We start from the raw sequence: 12999 nt of genomic DNA on the forward strand, positions 1-12999 counted from the left end.
CAAAAGTGGTCCTTTATGTAGTTGGGGTAAGAATGAGTCATAAAAACATTAAAATTAGTTCCTCCGTACGGGAGGAGTGCACGGGAACAACTCAGAGCTGGCATGGGATGATCAAGACATGAGAGACACCTCACCTGGATTAAGGAAATAGAAAACTAATCCTTGTATGGGATAAAAGGGAGGCGTGAACATTTCTCCAGGCTGTTATAGGAGGGAGGGAGGTGAATGGAATATTCTTTTGGACCTGGGAAGGAAGTGTCTACCTCCATTTGTTGGAGGTGGGGAGATGTAAGAGAAGCACACAAAAGCAACTGGAGGGTGTCTGGGCTGCGTTTGGAAGGCAGATTGGGCAGAGGTCCCAGTGAGAAGGATGAGGTGATGTTTGAATGAGTGAGATATATGATGAACATTCAACTGGGTTGGTAGAAAGAGGGAAGGGACTAGCATCCCTGGTTGGCATTCTCTCATACAGAGTCGCCAAGTAAGGATTTAACCAGTGTGGCTTACATTTTATCACTAACTGTTTCTTAGTAGGGTTCTTAAGGCATCTGCTAGTTGGTGGATCACCAGTTACATGTTTTGTAGAGGACTGGACTGTATTGAACTAAAGGAGAAAAATACAATTAATTGAAATTTAACCAATGTTCATTTTTAGTTTAATGGATTCCATTGTAAATGAAGTGTATCCTGTGATTATTTGATCACAATTTTGACAAAGTCCAATAAGCTTGGCTAATGTACACGTCCTGCTGCTGCATATCACTTCCAAATCGCATAATATTATCCATCACTGTTTACCTCATCATCACAATCATTTCACCCCATGTTGAACCATGGACTCATTCAAGAATAAAAGTCAGCATTTAATACTTAAGTTTTCTATAATTTTTTTTTCCCTGAATTCTACTGGTGTGGATCAATTTGGAGTTTAGGTTTTACCATGACAGGTAAGTGCACCAGCAGTCCTTGGAACAGGAGCAGTCAGGCTTGTTTAAATGACCACAAAATCATTTAGACCATTTTGGAATTTCAAACTAAGATCTTTCAATTAATGATGATCCAGATGTTGGAGACGTGACTACACTCAGCTCCAAGAACATCCCCAAAATATGTTTCTTGTTACAAACAGGTTCAAACCAAGTGCCAGACATTTCCCTTCCCAACTTTCTCTCTTACACCAACTGAGATACATAAAGAAAAGCAGAGGGCCATATACTGTTGTGTGATTTTCCTATTTCTAAAAGCCTTTCACATCCAACAGAGAGACATTCACCAAAGAAACTACAAGGCTGTGTATCAACACAGAGACACACTTGACCTTGCATTCCATTTTATTATTTGGTATATCACTTGGCAGCAGATATCATTGCCACAAGGGCTGACTGTTGAAACATATTTATCCCATCCCCGACTTTTCCAAAGTAATTCCAGCACCTAAGTTTCTTCGGTTGAATATTTAATAGGTGTTTCTTCTAAATCTAATGAGGGTCCGTGCAAAATTGGCCAAAGTAAAACTCATTGCTCTGGAAGTCTGCTTGTGGGCCGCATTATACAATGGTACTATGAGGTAAAACATTCTCTTGCATGGCCAGAAATTTCATATCGGCCTAATGTGAATGTATATTGGCTCAGGGTATGAACTGAAGTATACAGACCGTGACAGTCCTAGATTCATTTTATTTGTGCTTGGTTAACGAGGTTGGGGATACTTCAGTCCTCTGGGACCAGAAAAAGGATAAATTATTTGGTGTTCCTGCTCCTCACTGCTGTCCAATAACTCCTAGTGACCTTTGTCCATTTTTTTGAATTTCCTTTTTTTCAGTTTTTATATTGAAGTAAATCTGATTGTCCTATCATGACCTGGGAAGTGTTAGCTTATTACATGAAGAATACTTTTAATTCTGAGACTTTTCAGATTAAGAGTCAGCTTGTATAAAACTTTACTGATCCACTCTAAGAGGAATTTTGTATTTTGTCAGAAGGAAGGGGTGTATACTTTGACTTTACAAATATTTAAAATGTTATCCAACTCTGATTAAGCAGAGTTTGTCCACTCCCTGCGATGTGGTCCAAACTGATTGATTGGGTGTTTAAAACTCTTCATCACTCAGACTGACAATAAATGCACTTGGCATTGATTCAATGAGAAAGTTTGGAAGGCTGCTGTGGCACAGTGGTCATGTCCCTACCCAGGACCAACAGGCCTGGATTTATTTCCCCTGAGGTCTGTCAAACAAGTTACTTAAAATAACTGAGAAAGTTTGAATACCTAAACATACAGATATGTAGACACTCATTGACATGTACGTATATAAACAGGCATATGTATGAAGAAGTAAGGAACAAGCATAGACAATTGTATACATGTATGCAATGACCAGTGAAGAATGGTCATATTGAACAGGAATAGACAACCAAAATAAGAATTGCTGCAGTAAGAAGCTGTCATAAAACATTAAGTTGGTTTAAGGAATCCATTAAACTAAAAAGAATATTTCCAACTGTAACCCTTTCAGTACTGAAATTTAAAAATGTGCCAATTTGCCCTCAATCAATTGTATAGAAATTGGACTTTGACAATTAACTCTATGTACTGAAAGGACTTTACTGTTTATGACCTGGGTTTAGCTAGTTTCAGCAGAGATCACAAGAAGGTTTTGGATTTTCACACACCCTTAATCAATAGTACCAGGTGAGTCCAGATGGAGGCAGACCAGCCAGAACGTGGTGAATGCCTGTCAAGTCATCCTTTGATATTCGTCATGGTCGAAACAGATTTATAGGTGACATCCTCAGATACAGGCTGCTTCTGGCAGTTCCTATCCACCCACATTTCTCTCAGCTTATCCCAATATACTTGATGAATGAGGACGTTTTCCAAATCAAAAGAGCCAGGCATATCTGCACTTTCAAGACATTTACTTCATTCACAGGTTTAAGCAAGAAGAGGGGGAGATTTGGCTGTTAACTTTTCATAGCAAGCATCAGTCCCATTCCTTATCCCTATTATTAGTTCATTATTTATTTGTGTTCTGTAATATGGGGCAACATGGTGGCTCAGTGGTTAGCGCTGCTGCCTCACAGTGCCAAGAACCCAGTTTTGATTCCAGCCTTGGGCAACTGCCTGTGTGGAGTTTGAACAATCTCCTTATAGCTGCGTGGGTTTCCTCTGGGTGCTCCAGTTTTCTCCCACAATCCAAAGGTGCGCAGGTTAGGTGAGTTGGCCATGCTAAATTGCCCATGGTGCTCAGGGGTAAGTAGGTTAGATGTAAATGTAGAGTAACAGGGTGGGAGAATGGAATGGCCTGTTTCCACACCGTAATGATACTATAATTCTATTCCGCCACCTTTCTCAATCCAAAATGAAGTTTGCCATTGCTCCCAGAATATGTAAGGAAATGTACATTGTTCACATATCCATGCTTTTCTGTTTCAAACCTCCACGTTCTCCATTGTTAACCACTCCAAAGAAATGAAATTTGTTTATGTGGCCAGAACTGTCCATTTGATTGTCACCTGTAGATTTGTTCCATGAGGAAAAATGATTGGATGCCGACGATCAAAGTGTCATGCCGGAAGGGAACTGAAGCAGAAACAGCTTCATTTATGGAAAACAGAGAGAGGTTGCTCCAAATTGGCTACTTTACTCAATAATCTGAATTGCAATTGAAGAGTTATTGGAAACAGGCATCTGCTACTGTGTGCTACTCTGTCTTTTCAGGCTATTTTCTCATTCAGAGATGGTTAAAGTCAGTAAGATCAAACCCTGTTGAGATTCTCCTGACGCTGATGGATGAATGAGTAAATCACAGGGGTTAGCATTCTGCTCCCACATGGCCTGTTCCACTAGAGTGAAGTGAAAATCCTGTCTGAACTGCTGAACTTATCAAGTACTTTATATTGACAATTCTATCCCCATCAGCTACTCCTTGCATTGCCTAACCAGTGATGCCACATCGTATCCATCAGATTGAATATATTAGATACTCTTAGATTACAGTGGTGAAAATCCACAATTCCTTTGCCATCTTGCTCTCATCAAAACATATTGTAATAATAATTGATATTCACAATAGATAAAAGAATGTTGCATCATCAGGACACACCTCGATTCTTACACAAGCATATTTATTCAGAAATGTTGGCTGTGCTGTAAAATACTGCGATACACATTCATATGATTGGAAATTGTATCCAACTTGGTCTACCCCATGAGGTACTCAGCAAATAAAGTCATAGAGTTGTAAAGATGTACAGCACAGAAAAAAGACCTTTGCGTCCAACTTGTCCATGCCAACCAAATATCCTAAATTTGCCAGCATTTGGCCCATATTCCTCTCTAACTCTTCTTACTCATGTCCCCATCCAGATGCCTTTTAAATGTTGTAATTGTACCAGTCTCTACCATTTCCTCTAGCAGCTCCTTCCATACACACCGCACTCTCTATATGAAAGAGTTGGCCCTTATATTCCTTTATATCTTTTCCCTCACACTTTCAACCTATGCCCTTTAGTTTTGGATTACCTACCCTGGGAAAAATACTTTGGCTAATTACCCTATCAATGCCCCTCATGATTTTATAAACCTCTATAAAGTCACATCTCACACTCCAGGGAAAATAGCCCCAGCCTATTCAGCCTCACCCTGTAGCTCCAATCCTCCAACCCTAGCAAACTCATTGTAAATCTTTTCTGCACCCTTTCAAGTTTCATATCTTTCATATAGAAGGTAGACCAGAATTGAAAGCAGTATTCCAAAAGTGGCCTGACCAATGTCCTGTACAGCTGCAACATGATCTCCCAACTCCTACACGCAATGCACTGACCAATAAAGACAAGCATACCAAACATGTCTTCACGATTGTCATTTCACAAATTGAAATTCTGTTCATTTTAAATGTCCTTCCTTCATATTGGTTATTATATGTTTTTACAAATCCGAAACTATCCTCAGTTTAACTTTTCTAAGTCACTTCTGTGAGTAGGCAGTTATATTTGGCAGCTCCAAGATGTTAGCCAATGCTGAACTCCAGTTAGTCAGCAGTTATTCACAAACTGGCCAGCAGTGATTGCGAAAATGCCTCAGCACTACTGGGCAAAATTTTAAATCCATGACTTTGAACAAAACAAATTTAAGTTTCAGGCAAACCCAGCTAAGTTGTGATAGGTTCAAGATGAAACACTTTGCCTGTCCATTCCAAAAGGAACGCATTCTGGAATATTCCATGTGGGTTTTGTGGAAGCTGCTGATCCCTGAGGTCTAGAATGCTTAGCCTGCTTTACTAAGGTTTGGCCAGTTATATGCTGGGAGAGAAAGGGTAGGTTTAAAAAGACATTGAGAGCATGCAAAGAAAGTCTTTAGTGTAAAGCTTGAAGGAATGTCAGGTACGTACCATTGGAAAATACTTCAATTTAAGCTGGCCTTTAATTTCTTTATGTGTTAAGTTATTTTCTTTTTCTGTGCATGGCTTCAGGGAGTCCTGGAGTATTTTGTGGAGTCTATTTTTCTTGTTTTGTTTTTAATTTGTCCTTGGAGTGACTACACCATCCAGCCCTCCCCTTTTATATATCTTCCTCACAAAGTGTCTCAGCCTCATTCTCTATCCAAAAATTGGCCATTACAAATTGTATTTCAAAGCACCCATGCACTGGTTTCAAAATATGAACGCAAACCATCTGGATTACAAGAGGTATTCCTGGTTTGTTCTAGAACTAATTTGATTTTCAATGCAGTCTCTTCCCTCCATAACCTCAAGGATAAGGCAAGGCATGTCTGACTGTGGGCTTCTCCATCACTACACTTGCCCTTTGACCTCTGATAGTACTTTTAGCCTGAACAAACTGAATGCATACTTGCCTTTTCTTCCAAATTAGTCAGTGCAGCAAATGACATGAAAACACCTAGTGAGCCTGTTGTTGCTGCAAAAATGAACAGTGGGTTCAGATTGAAATATTTACATAATAACCTGTGTTAGATTCATCTCCTGACATTCAATTGATAGTCAGTATTTGGTAATTAACATTGATACATGACAGAGTTCCCAAGCAAAGAGGATCACTGTTCAGTTTGATTCTTTTTACCTGGGTATGCAGACTGCCAGTGTTAAGCATTGGATAGTGTGCAGGAGATCAATTAACCAGCAGTGCATTTAATTGGAGAAATGATTGAGACAAGCAGGTGTAAATAAGAGGATGTCCAGGCAGTAAAAATGGAGCATGGCTAGCTTATGCGGAGGCTGAGATGGCCCTGAAGGGTGGCAGTGGTGCCATCGGCCAACAGGAAGATGAAATTGCCCACAAAGCGAGAGGTTGATGTGGTTGCTCAACCCCCCCCCACTCCCCCCAGAGGAAAAGCGCTAAGTTCTTTCTCACTCTTAGTCTGAGCAATCTCATTGAAAAGTAGCAATTGCACCACAGTGGAGGATGGTTCAGATTGAAGTGTTACAATCCCTTGGGACTACAAGAGAGAAAATCACTAATAGACAAACAGTGCTTTGAAGTTCTAATTTTTTATTCCCTTGTCTGAGGACTTTGCTGTTACAATTATCTTGTACTTATATATCTCCAAGAATCAAAACTCAAAATCCTAAATTATTTTTGACAGATTTGCTCAGACTCATGAATCAAATACCTTGGGGATCTATTTTGACTGTGTCCCCCTATGTTACACAGCAGTTTATTTTTTATTAAGTTACTGGGCCTTGGTACATGTTAATGCTGTATACCTAAACTATAACATACATAAACTAGCACCAATTAAATCATTGATTCAGAGCTCAATGTGATGGTTATTCATTAAGCCATGTACCACTGCCATTTATTGCAGGGGTAGGAGTGACTTGTGTCCCAGTTGCTTTTACCAGTGCTCCTTAGCCAGCTTGTATCTCTTAGTCTTTTATCACAGCCTGCTTGGCTGTGCAATAATGTGATCCTTCTGCATCCTGGAAAGGAGCTCATTTAAATCAGGACTATCCTGGCACACTTCAAACAAGTGAATGGGATCTGTGAAAATAACTTAGTTTCATATAACTATGGTTGGATCCTTCTTCCTCATGCTGTTTATTTTTTCCCAAACTATATAAGTAAAATTTGTTTTAAGTATCTTACAGAGCATTTCCACTTACAGAAAATTGCACAATGTATAATAAAATTCAACTCGTCTCCATAAAGCATGTTCCACACAGGTGCTTTAATCCATTTGGAATACTTTTAATATGGACAAAATACATTCCATATCAGGCATACAGCCGGAGAACAAAGTTCTTCAAATAGAAACATATTGAAGGTGCGATGGAAATAAACATTTCTCCAACCATCGTGTTACACTGTGAGATGTCTTTAACGCACTGTCAACTATTAAGTGCTCAATTTCCACCCAGTAAGTGACCTCTTGTGGTCACAGGACAAAGGCTTGGCAAATGGCACCAGCTTCAGTTTACATTGAGAGATACGAGTCCTTTTTTGCAACAGTAGACAAGCAGATGTCAGGGATGAGCACAATCTTGTGTCTACATACCTGCACTGAATGGTTTAAATGGAGCAAGTGCAAAAGAATAGGATGGATTGATGTACATAACCATTAAAAAGAAATCCACACATTTTTCCATTAATAATAAGCTCCTTATGCAGAGTTTGTTCATTCTGACTTAATCTTCCACTACTCAATGAAGTCAAACTACCCAAAACATCCGGATGTAGACAAAGGAAATCTCCCTTGCTGGACCCTCTAGTTTCGATATAGCCTACCCAGTGTTGAAATGGCAGTCTCCCCTTGTTCGCCAAAAAGAAATACCCCTCGTAACCTTTGAAAGTAAAGCAATTGTTTATCAGCCATGCAGGTCTAAATGTCAATCAATATACATATTTTGTACTCTTTCAATAAATTAACACAGTAATTCAATGATTTGAAATTAAAAATAACTATTTCCAGTACAGTTCTTCTCCTGTCAATCTAATCTACACACCTCCTCCACCCTCACTATTCATTCTCAGCTATATTAATATTGGGAGCAACTTGTAGAAGTATTTTATAGAGGGAATTGGGTGACTGGATGAAGAAAATGGGGGGGGGTGGGGAGAAGGAGGAAATAAAGCAATTACATTAAATAAAGCAACAATATAAAATGATGTGGTTACTCAGCAGAGCGGCCAACGTCCAGACTGTCTTGCTTTCTCAGTTCGGTGAGGTTGTGCAGAAGCGACCAGCCCGTTGTGTTTGGGGGAGCATTTAAATTATAATGAAACTTTGTACAAAAAAATTGAATCAGAAGTCATCCCAATAGCACTCCTACCTCAATTTCTTACCCAAATAAGATTTGTTTAACATTTGCTTTGATCACTCTAAAAGATTTGAATCCTTCTTAAGTCAGAGTTGCTTCTGTTTAAGCATCATACCAGGTTTTTTAATTCCTTTAGAGTCTTCCGTTGTTTTCTTTTTCTGTTTCATCTCAGTTTTTTGAGGACCTTTTCCTTTCGTTTTTATCATTTTTCTTTTTGTATTATTGTATTTTACCCTCTTCCCTCCCATTGTTTTTTAACTCCTTCCTCTACCGCACCCCCTCCCTGCAATAGAACCATCATCCCCTCCTCAAAACGTAAAGTGCAGCAGCCCCAGTTCCACCAGCATTCTGGTAAGTTGGTGGCCACCGCCGCCAGAGAGTCAAAATGGCGACCTGGCAAAGTACAGTATCAGGTACCAAATGGTGCAGGGAGAGGACAAGCAGCTCCACGAGGTGAACGACATTCCACCAACGACCACACAGATGCGACTGGAGAGCTTGGCGAAATGGACAGAGTACCGAGTGACAGTGGTCGCACACACGATGGTTGGACCAGGCCCAGAGAGTGCTCCCATATTTGTTCGCACAGATGAAGATGGTAAGTTCAGGCAACTATTCTATCTAACATTAAATGTTTGATGTTACAATCGTCCTAGAAGTCACCCGGTCTTCCTTGTGCATGTACCTTGCATGGAACTGCTACAGTAATCCAGCAAGGTGCACATAATATCAATAGGAGGCAAATTTCCATTAGGGTGACACAATCAAGGAAATCAGTCTTGTTGCTCATTTATCTTTTCACCAAATCACAGTGAACTATTCTCAGTAACATCTTGAGCCTGTCATGAAAGGGCAGTCTGTCTGTTTAGTCATCCTAGGTCAACTGTTCCAAAATTTCTGTCCTGTTTTTCTCATGGAATATTTTCAAGTGCATTTTCTGGGTTAGTTTCACAATCTGTATTCCACATGTTGCCTTTTATTTATATACATTCATCATCATTTATAGAAAGAGAAAAATGATCGAAATGGTGTGAGCATTGGGCCATCTGCCCCAAAGAATAGTACACCTTAGAACTATTTTTTCAAATAACCTTTCTGACCTGTACTTTTGTCATCTGTCTCTGGTTTAGTGGCAAATATTATGAAATTTCTTGTGATTGTTTACAATGTTCACAGCTCTCTATTACTCAAACCCTTGTTGTCTCTAAGGGAATCACATTACAATGTTTTGAATGCCTTGTTTGCCCATGTCACATTTGCAATTTAGAGCATTGTCCCCTCTTAATGAGTTCTGCTTGTTGAATAGTTTTTTCAGTCAGTTGAGGAAATACATTGAAGCCAAGGATTAGTGTCGGGCCAACGACAGAACAATCAAGCATGGACTCACTAAGACAGTGAGCCAATAATTTGGGGGAAATCTTTTTATGCAGAAAGAACTCGTACAGTTGAGGATGTCATTAAGTGGAAGACTAGGTTAAGCCTTTAAATTGGTGATAGCTGGTTATGTGAGAAGTGTGAGGGAGTGAAATTAGTTTCGGATTGCTCTATCAGAGAGCTGGCGCAGACAAGGTCAATCAAATTGCCTCCTTCTGAATGTAATTGTTGTAGTTCAGATGGAGTGCTTTGATGGCCATTTCTTTCTCTGGACTTTGCGACCTTAGAGAATAGGAGTGAAAATAGGGAAAATTGAAATAGTTTAGTTATTGCTAAACCATGTATTTGCAGCAACAAAATAAATTGGAAATGAATCACTGCACAACTTTCAATGCTATGTTTAACTAGACAAAAGTGAAGCTGTTGTTCAGCCCAACAGGTAGCGGAACTTAACAAAAGCCATTTTGGGATAATGCCAGCTCAATTATCACAGTATATAATTACAAAGAGAGAATAATCAGTGAACAGATTGAAATAAAAACTTGTGGGGGAAATTATAAACCAGAGTAATAGCAAGAGAGTCATTGACATTTCGAACACTGTTATTGAATGATTATGTTCCATTTAAACAAACAAAAACCTCAGATTGTTTCTCTATCTGATAAATGCCATCTACCAGTTCAAATTGCTGCATGAGGAATTTCCACTGAGAAGAGATGAGAAAGGAACATGGTAATTTCACATTGTCTTGAAGTAACTGCAGAAACTTTTCCTTTTTGCAGGAATTGGCTTCTTTTCAAAAACAAAAGCCCTCTCAACTTGGCTGATCTGTTGCTATCCTTTGAAAGACTATTTTAAAACATGGTCCTGATGATGCCATTACTAAAGCTGGTATTAATCAGTGCCTTGTGACCGAGATAGTATTGACAAAGGTCCCATTATTGATGATAGATGGATTGCTGATGGGATATTTTTGAAGGTCATATTCATATAAGCCTTGTCTTAAGTGCCATTGGCAAAAAAAATCTACTTTGAAAGTGGTTCATCTGAAATATTCACTTTGCAGTTAGTGAGATCGACTAATTTTGTAGGGTTTGCTCAAGGTTACATCCCATTAAGGTTCAATCACAACTGTTAAGAATTTCACAACTGAAGGGGTTTTGCCACATATTATGGTTCAGGTTCATCAAAGCCTGGATGGAAGAAATGAATGGCTCCTCTAGTGATCCAGAATTCTGAGTTTGTTTTATTCTCTGTAGTTTTGTTCTTCATTTCCAAACCTTTCCCCAGAAGGGAGGTGCTACCAGCTTCCTGGTGATTTGTTTTCGCTGCTCGATGTTTCAGAGGACCACATAGAGTCATAGAGATGTACAGCATGGAAACAGACCCTTCGGTCCAACCCATCCTTGCCGACCAGATATCCCAACCCAATCTAGTCCCACCTACCAGCAGCCGGCCCATATCCCTCCAAACCCTTCCTATTCATATACCCATCCAAATGCCTCTTAAATGTTGCAACTGTACTTCCTCTGGCAGCTCATTCCATATACATACCACCCTCTGTGTGAAAAAGTTGCCCTGTAGGTCTCTTTTGTATCTTTCCCCTCTCACCCTAAACCTATGCCCTCTAGTTCTGGACTCTCCGATCCCAGAGAAGACATTGCCTATTTACCCTATCCATGCCCCTCATAATTTTGTAAACCTCTATAAGGTCACCCCTTAGCCTCCGATGCTCCAGGGAAAACAGCCCCAGCCTATTCAGCCTCTCCCTATAGCTCAAATCCTCCAACCCTGGCAACATCCTTGTAAATCTTTTCTGAACTCTTTCAAGTTTCACAACTTCTTTCTGTTAGGAAATAGACCAGAACTGCATGCCCCTCATGATTATATAAACCTCAATAACATCAATCCTCAGCCTCAAAAACTCCAGACCTATTCAGCCTCTCCCTATAACTCAAACCCTTGTAAATCTTTTCTGAGGCCTCTGAAATTTGACAACATCCTTCCTATAGCAGAATCAAATGCAGTATTCCAAAGGTTGCCTAACCAATGTCCTGTACAGCCGCAACATGACCTCCTAACTCCTGTACTCAGTACTCTGACCGATAAAGGAAAGCATACCAAACACCTTCTTCACTATCCAAATGGCTAGTTCTCCTTGTATTCCATGAGATCTAACCTTGCTTCTCAGTCTCCCAAAGGGAACCTTGTCGAACACCTTACTGAAGTCCATATAGATCACATATACCGCTCTGCCTCATCAATCCTCTTTGTTACTTCCTCAAAAAACTCAATCAAGTTTGTGAGACATGATTTCCCACGCACAGAGCCATGTTGACTATCCTTAATCAGTCCTTGCCTTTCCAAATACATGTACATCCTGTCCCTCAGGATTCCCTCCAACAACTTGCCCACCACCGAGGTCAGGCTCACCAGTCTATAGTTCCCTGGCTTGTCTTTACCACCCTTCTTAAACAGTGGCATCACATTTGCCAACCTCCAGTCTTTCTGCACCTCACCTGTGACTATCGATGATACAAATATCTCAGCAAGAGGCCTAGCAATCATTTCTCTAGCTTCCCACAGAGTTCTCGGGTACACCTGATCAGGTCCTGGGGATTTATCCACCTTTAACCGTTTCAAGATATCCAGCACTTCCTCCTCTGTAATATGGACATTTTGCAAGATACTGATGCAAAATACTCATTTAATATCTCCCCCATTTTCTGCGGCTCCACACAAAGGCCGCCGTCAGTATCAGAGAGGATCTGAGCTCCAGGGATGGAACTAGTCCATGGAACTGGCACCAGTACAGTCCAAGGTTTGATCTCCATCTGAACTCACCTGACGTTAGCTCAGCAAGGTCCAAAGACTGATAACAGGTCATCATCTGAATTGCCTGGATGTCAGATGAAGAGAGTCAGGTTTGGCCTTGATATTGATCGAGCATTCAGTTAGCCTGCCAATGGTTATGCAATCGAACAAGGTGGCAGTGAGCGGCTGTTGACTTGACACCTAACCCCAGCCTCGATCAGAAGACTTGAGAAAAATAAACCTAATAAAAATAAAAGTAGTTAAAGAACTGATGATGCCCAGTCATTAAAAAGGCTCTGATTCCACACTGTTAAAGCTGTTTATCAAACGTAATATGGCCATCACCAACTAATTCTACATTTTAATTTATTTCATAGGGATTTAGACCATGCAGACAGGCAATATTTGAGAGAAAGTTGTGTATATTTATTCCAACTACTTCCATTTCGTGCTGCTCCTGGCTTTCTCATGCCCACTTGGCAGAACCTGAGAGTTGAACCTGGCTCTGTCCTATATGCAGATCAGTTATAAA

The 12999-nt window shown here is 40.1% G+C and overlaps 1 protein-coding gene across 1 annotated transcript in view; it reads left to right on the plus strand.

Moving 5' to 3' along the window:
- Window positions 1–12999, plus strand: part of LOC132828968 (receptor-type tyrosine-protein phosphatase delta-like) — a 481828-nt gene that overhangs the window by 318221 nt on the left and 150608 nt on the right. Inside the window, exon 13 of the mRNA XM_060846203.1 lies at window positions 8572–8877. Coding sequence (XP_060702186.1) covers window positions 8572–8877 — 306 coding nt within the window. The remainder of the gene's footprint in view (window positions 1–8571; window positions 8878–12999) is intronic.

Source organism: Hemiscyllium ocellatum, chromosome 28, assembly GCF_020745735.1.
Source record: "Hemiscyllium ocellatum isolate sHemOce1 chromosome 28, sHemOce1.pat.X.cur, whole genome shotgun sequence".
Taxonomy (NCBI): domain Eukaryota; kingdom Metazoa; phylum Chordata; class Chondrichthyes; order Orectolobiformes; family Hemiscylliidae; genus Hemiscyllium; species Hemiscyllium ocellatum.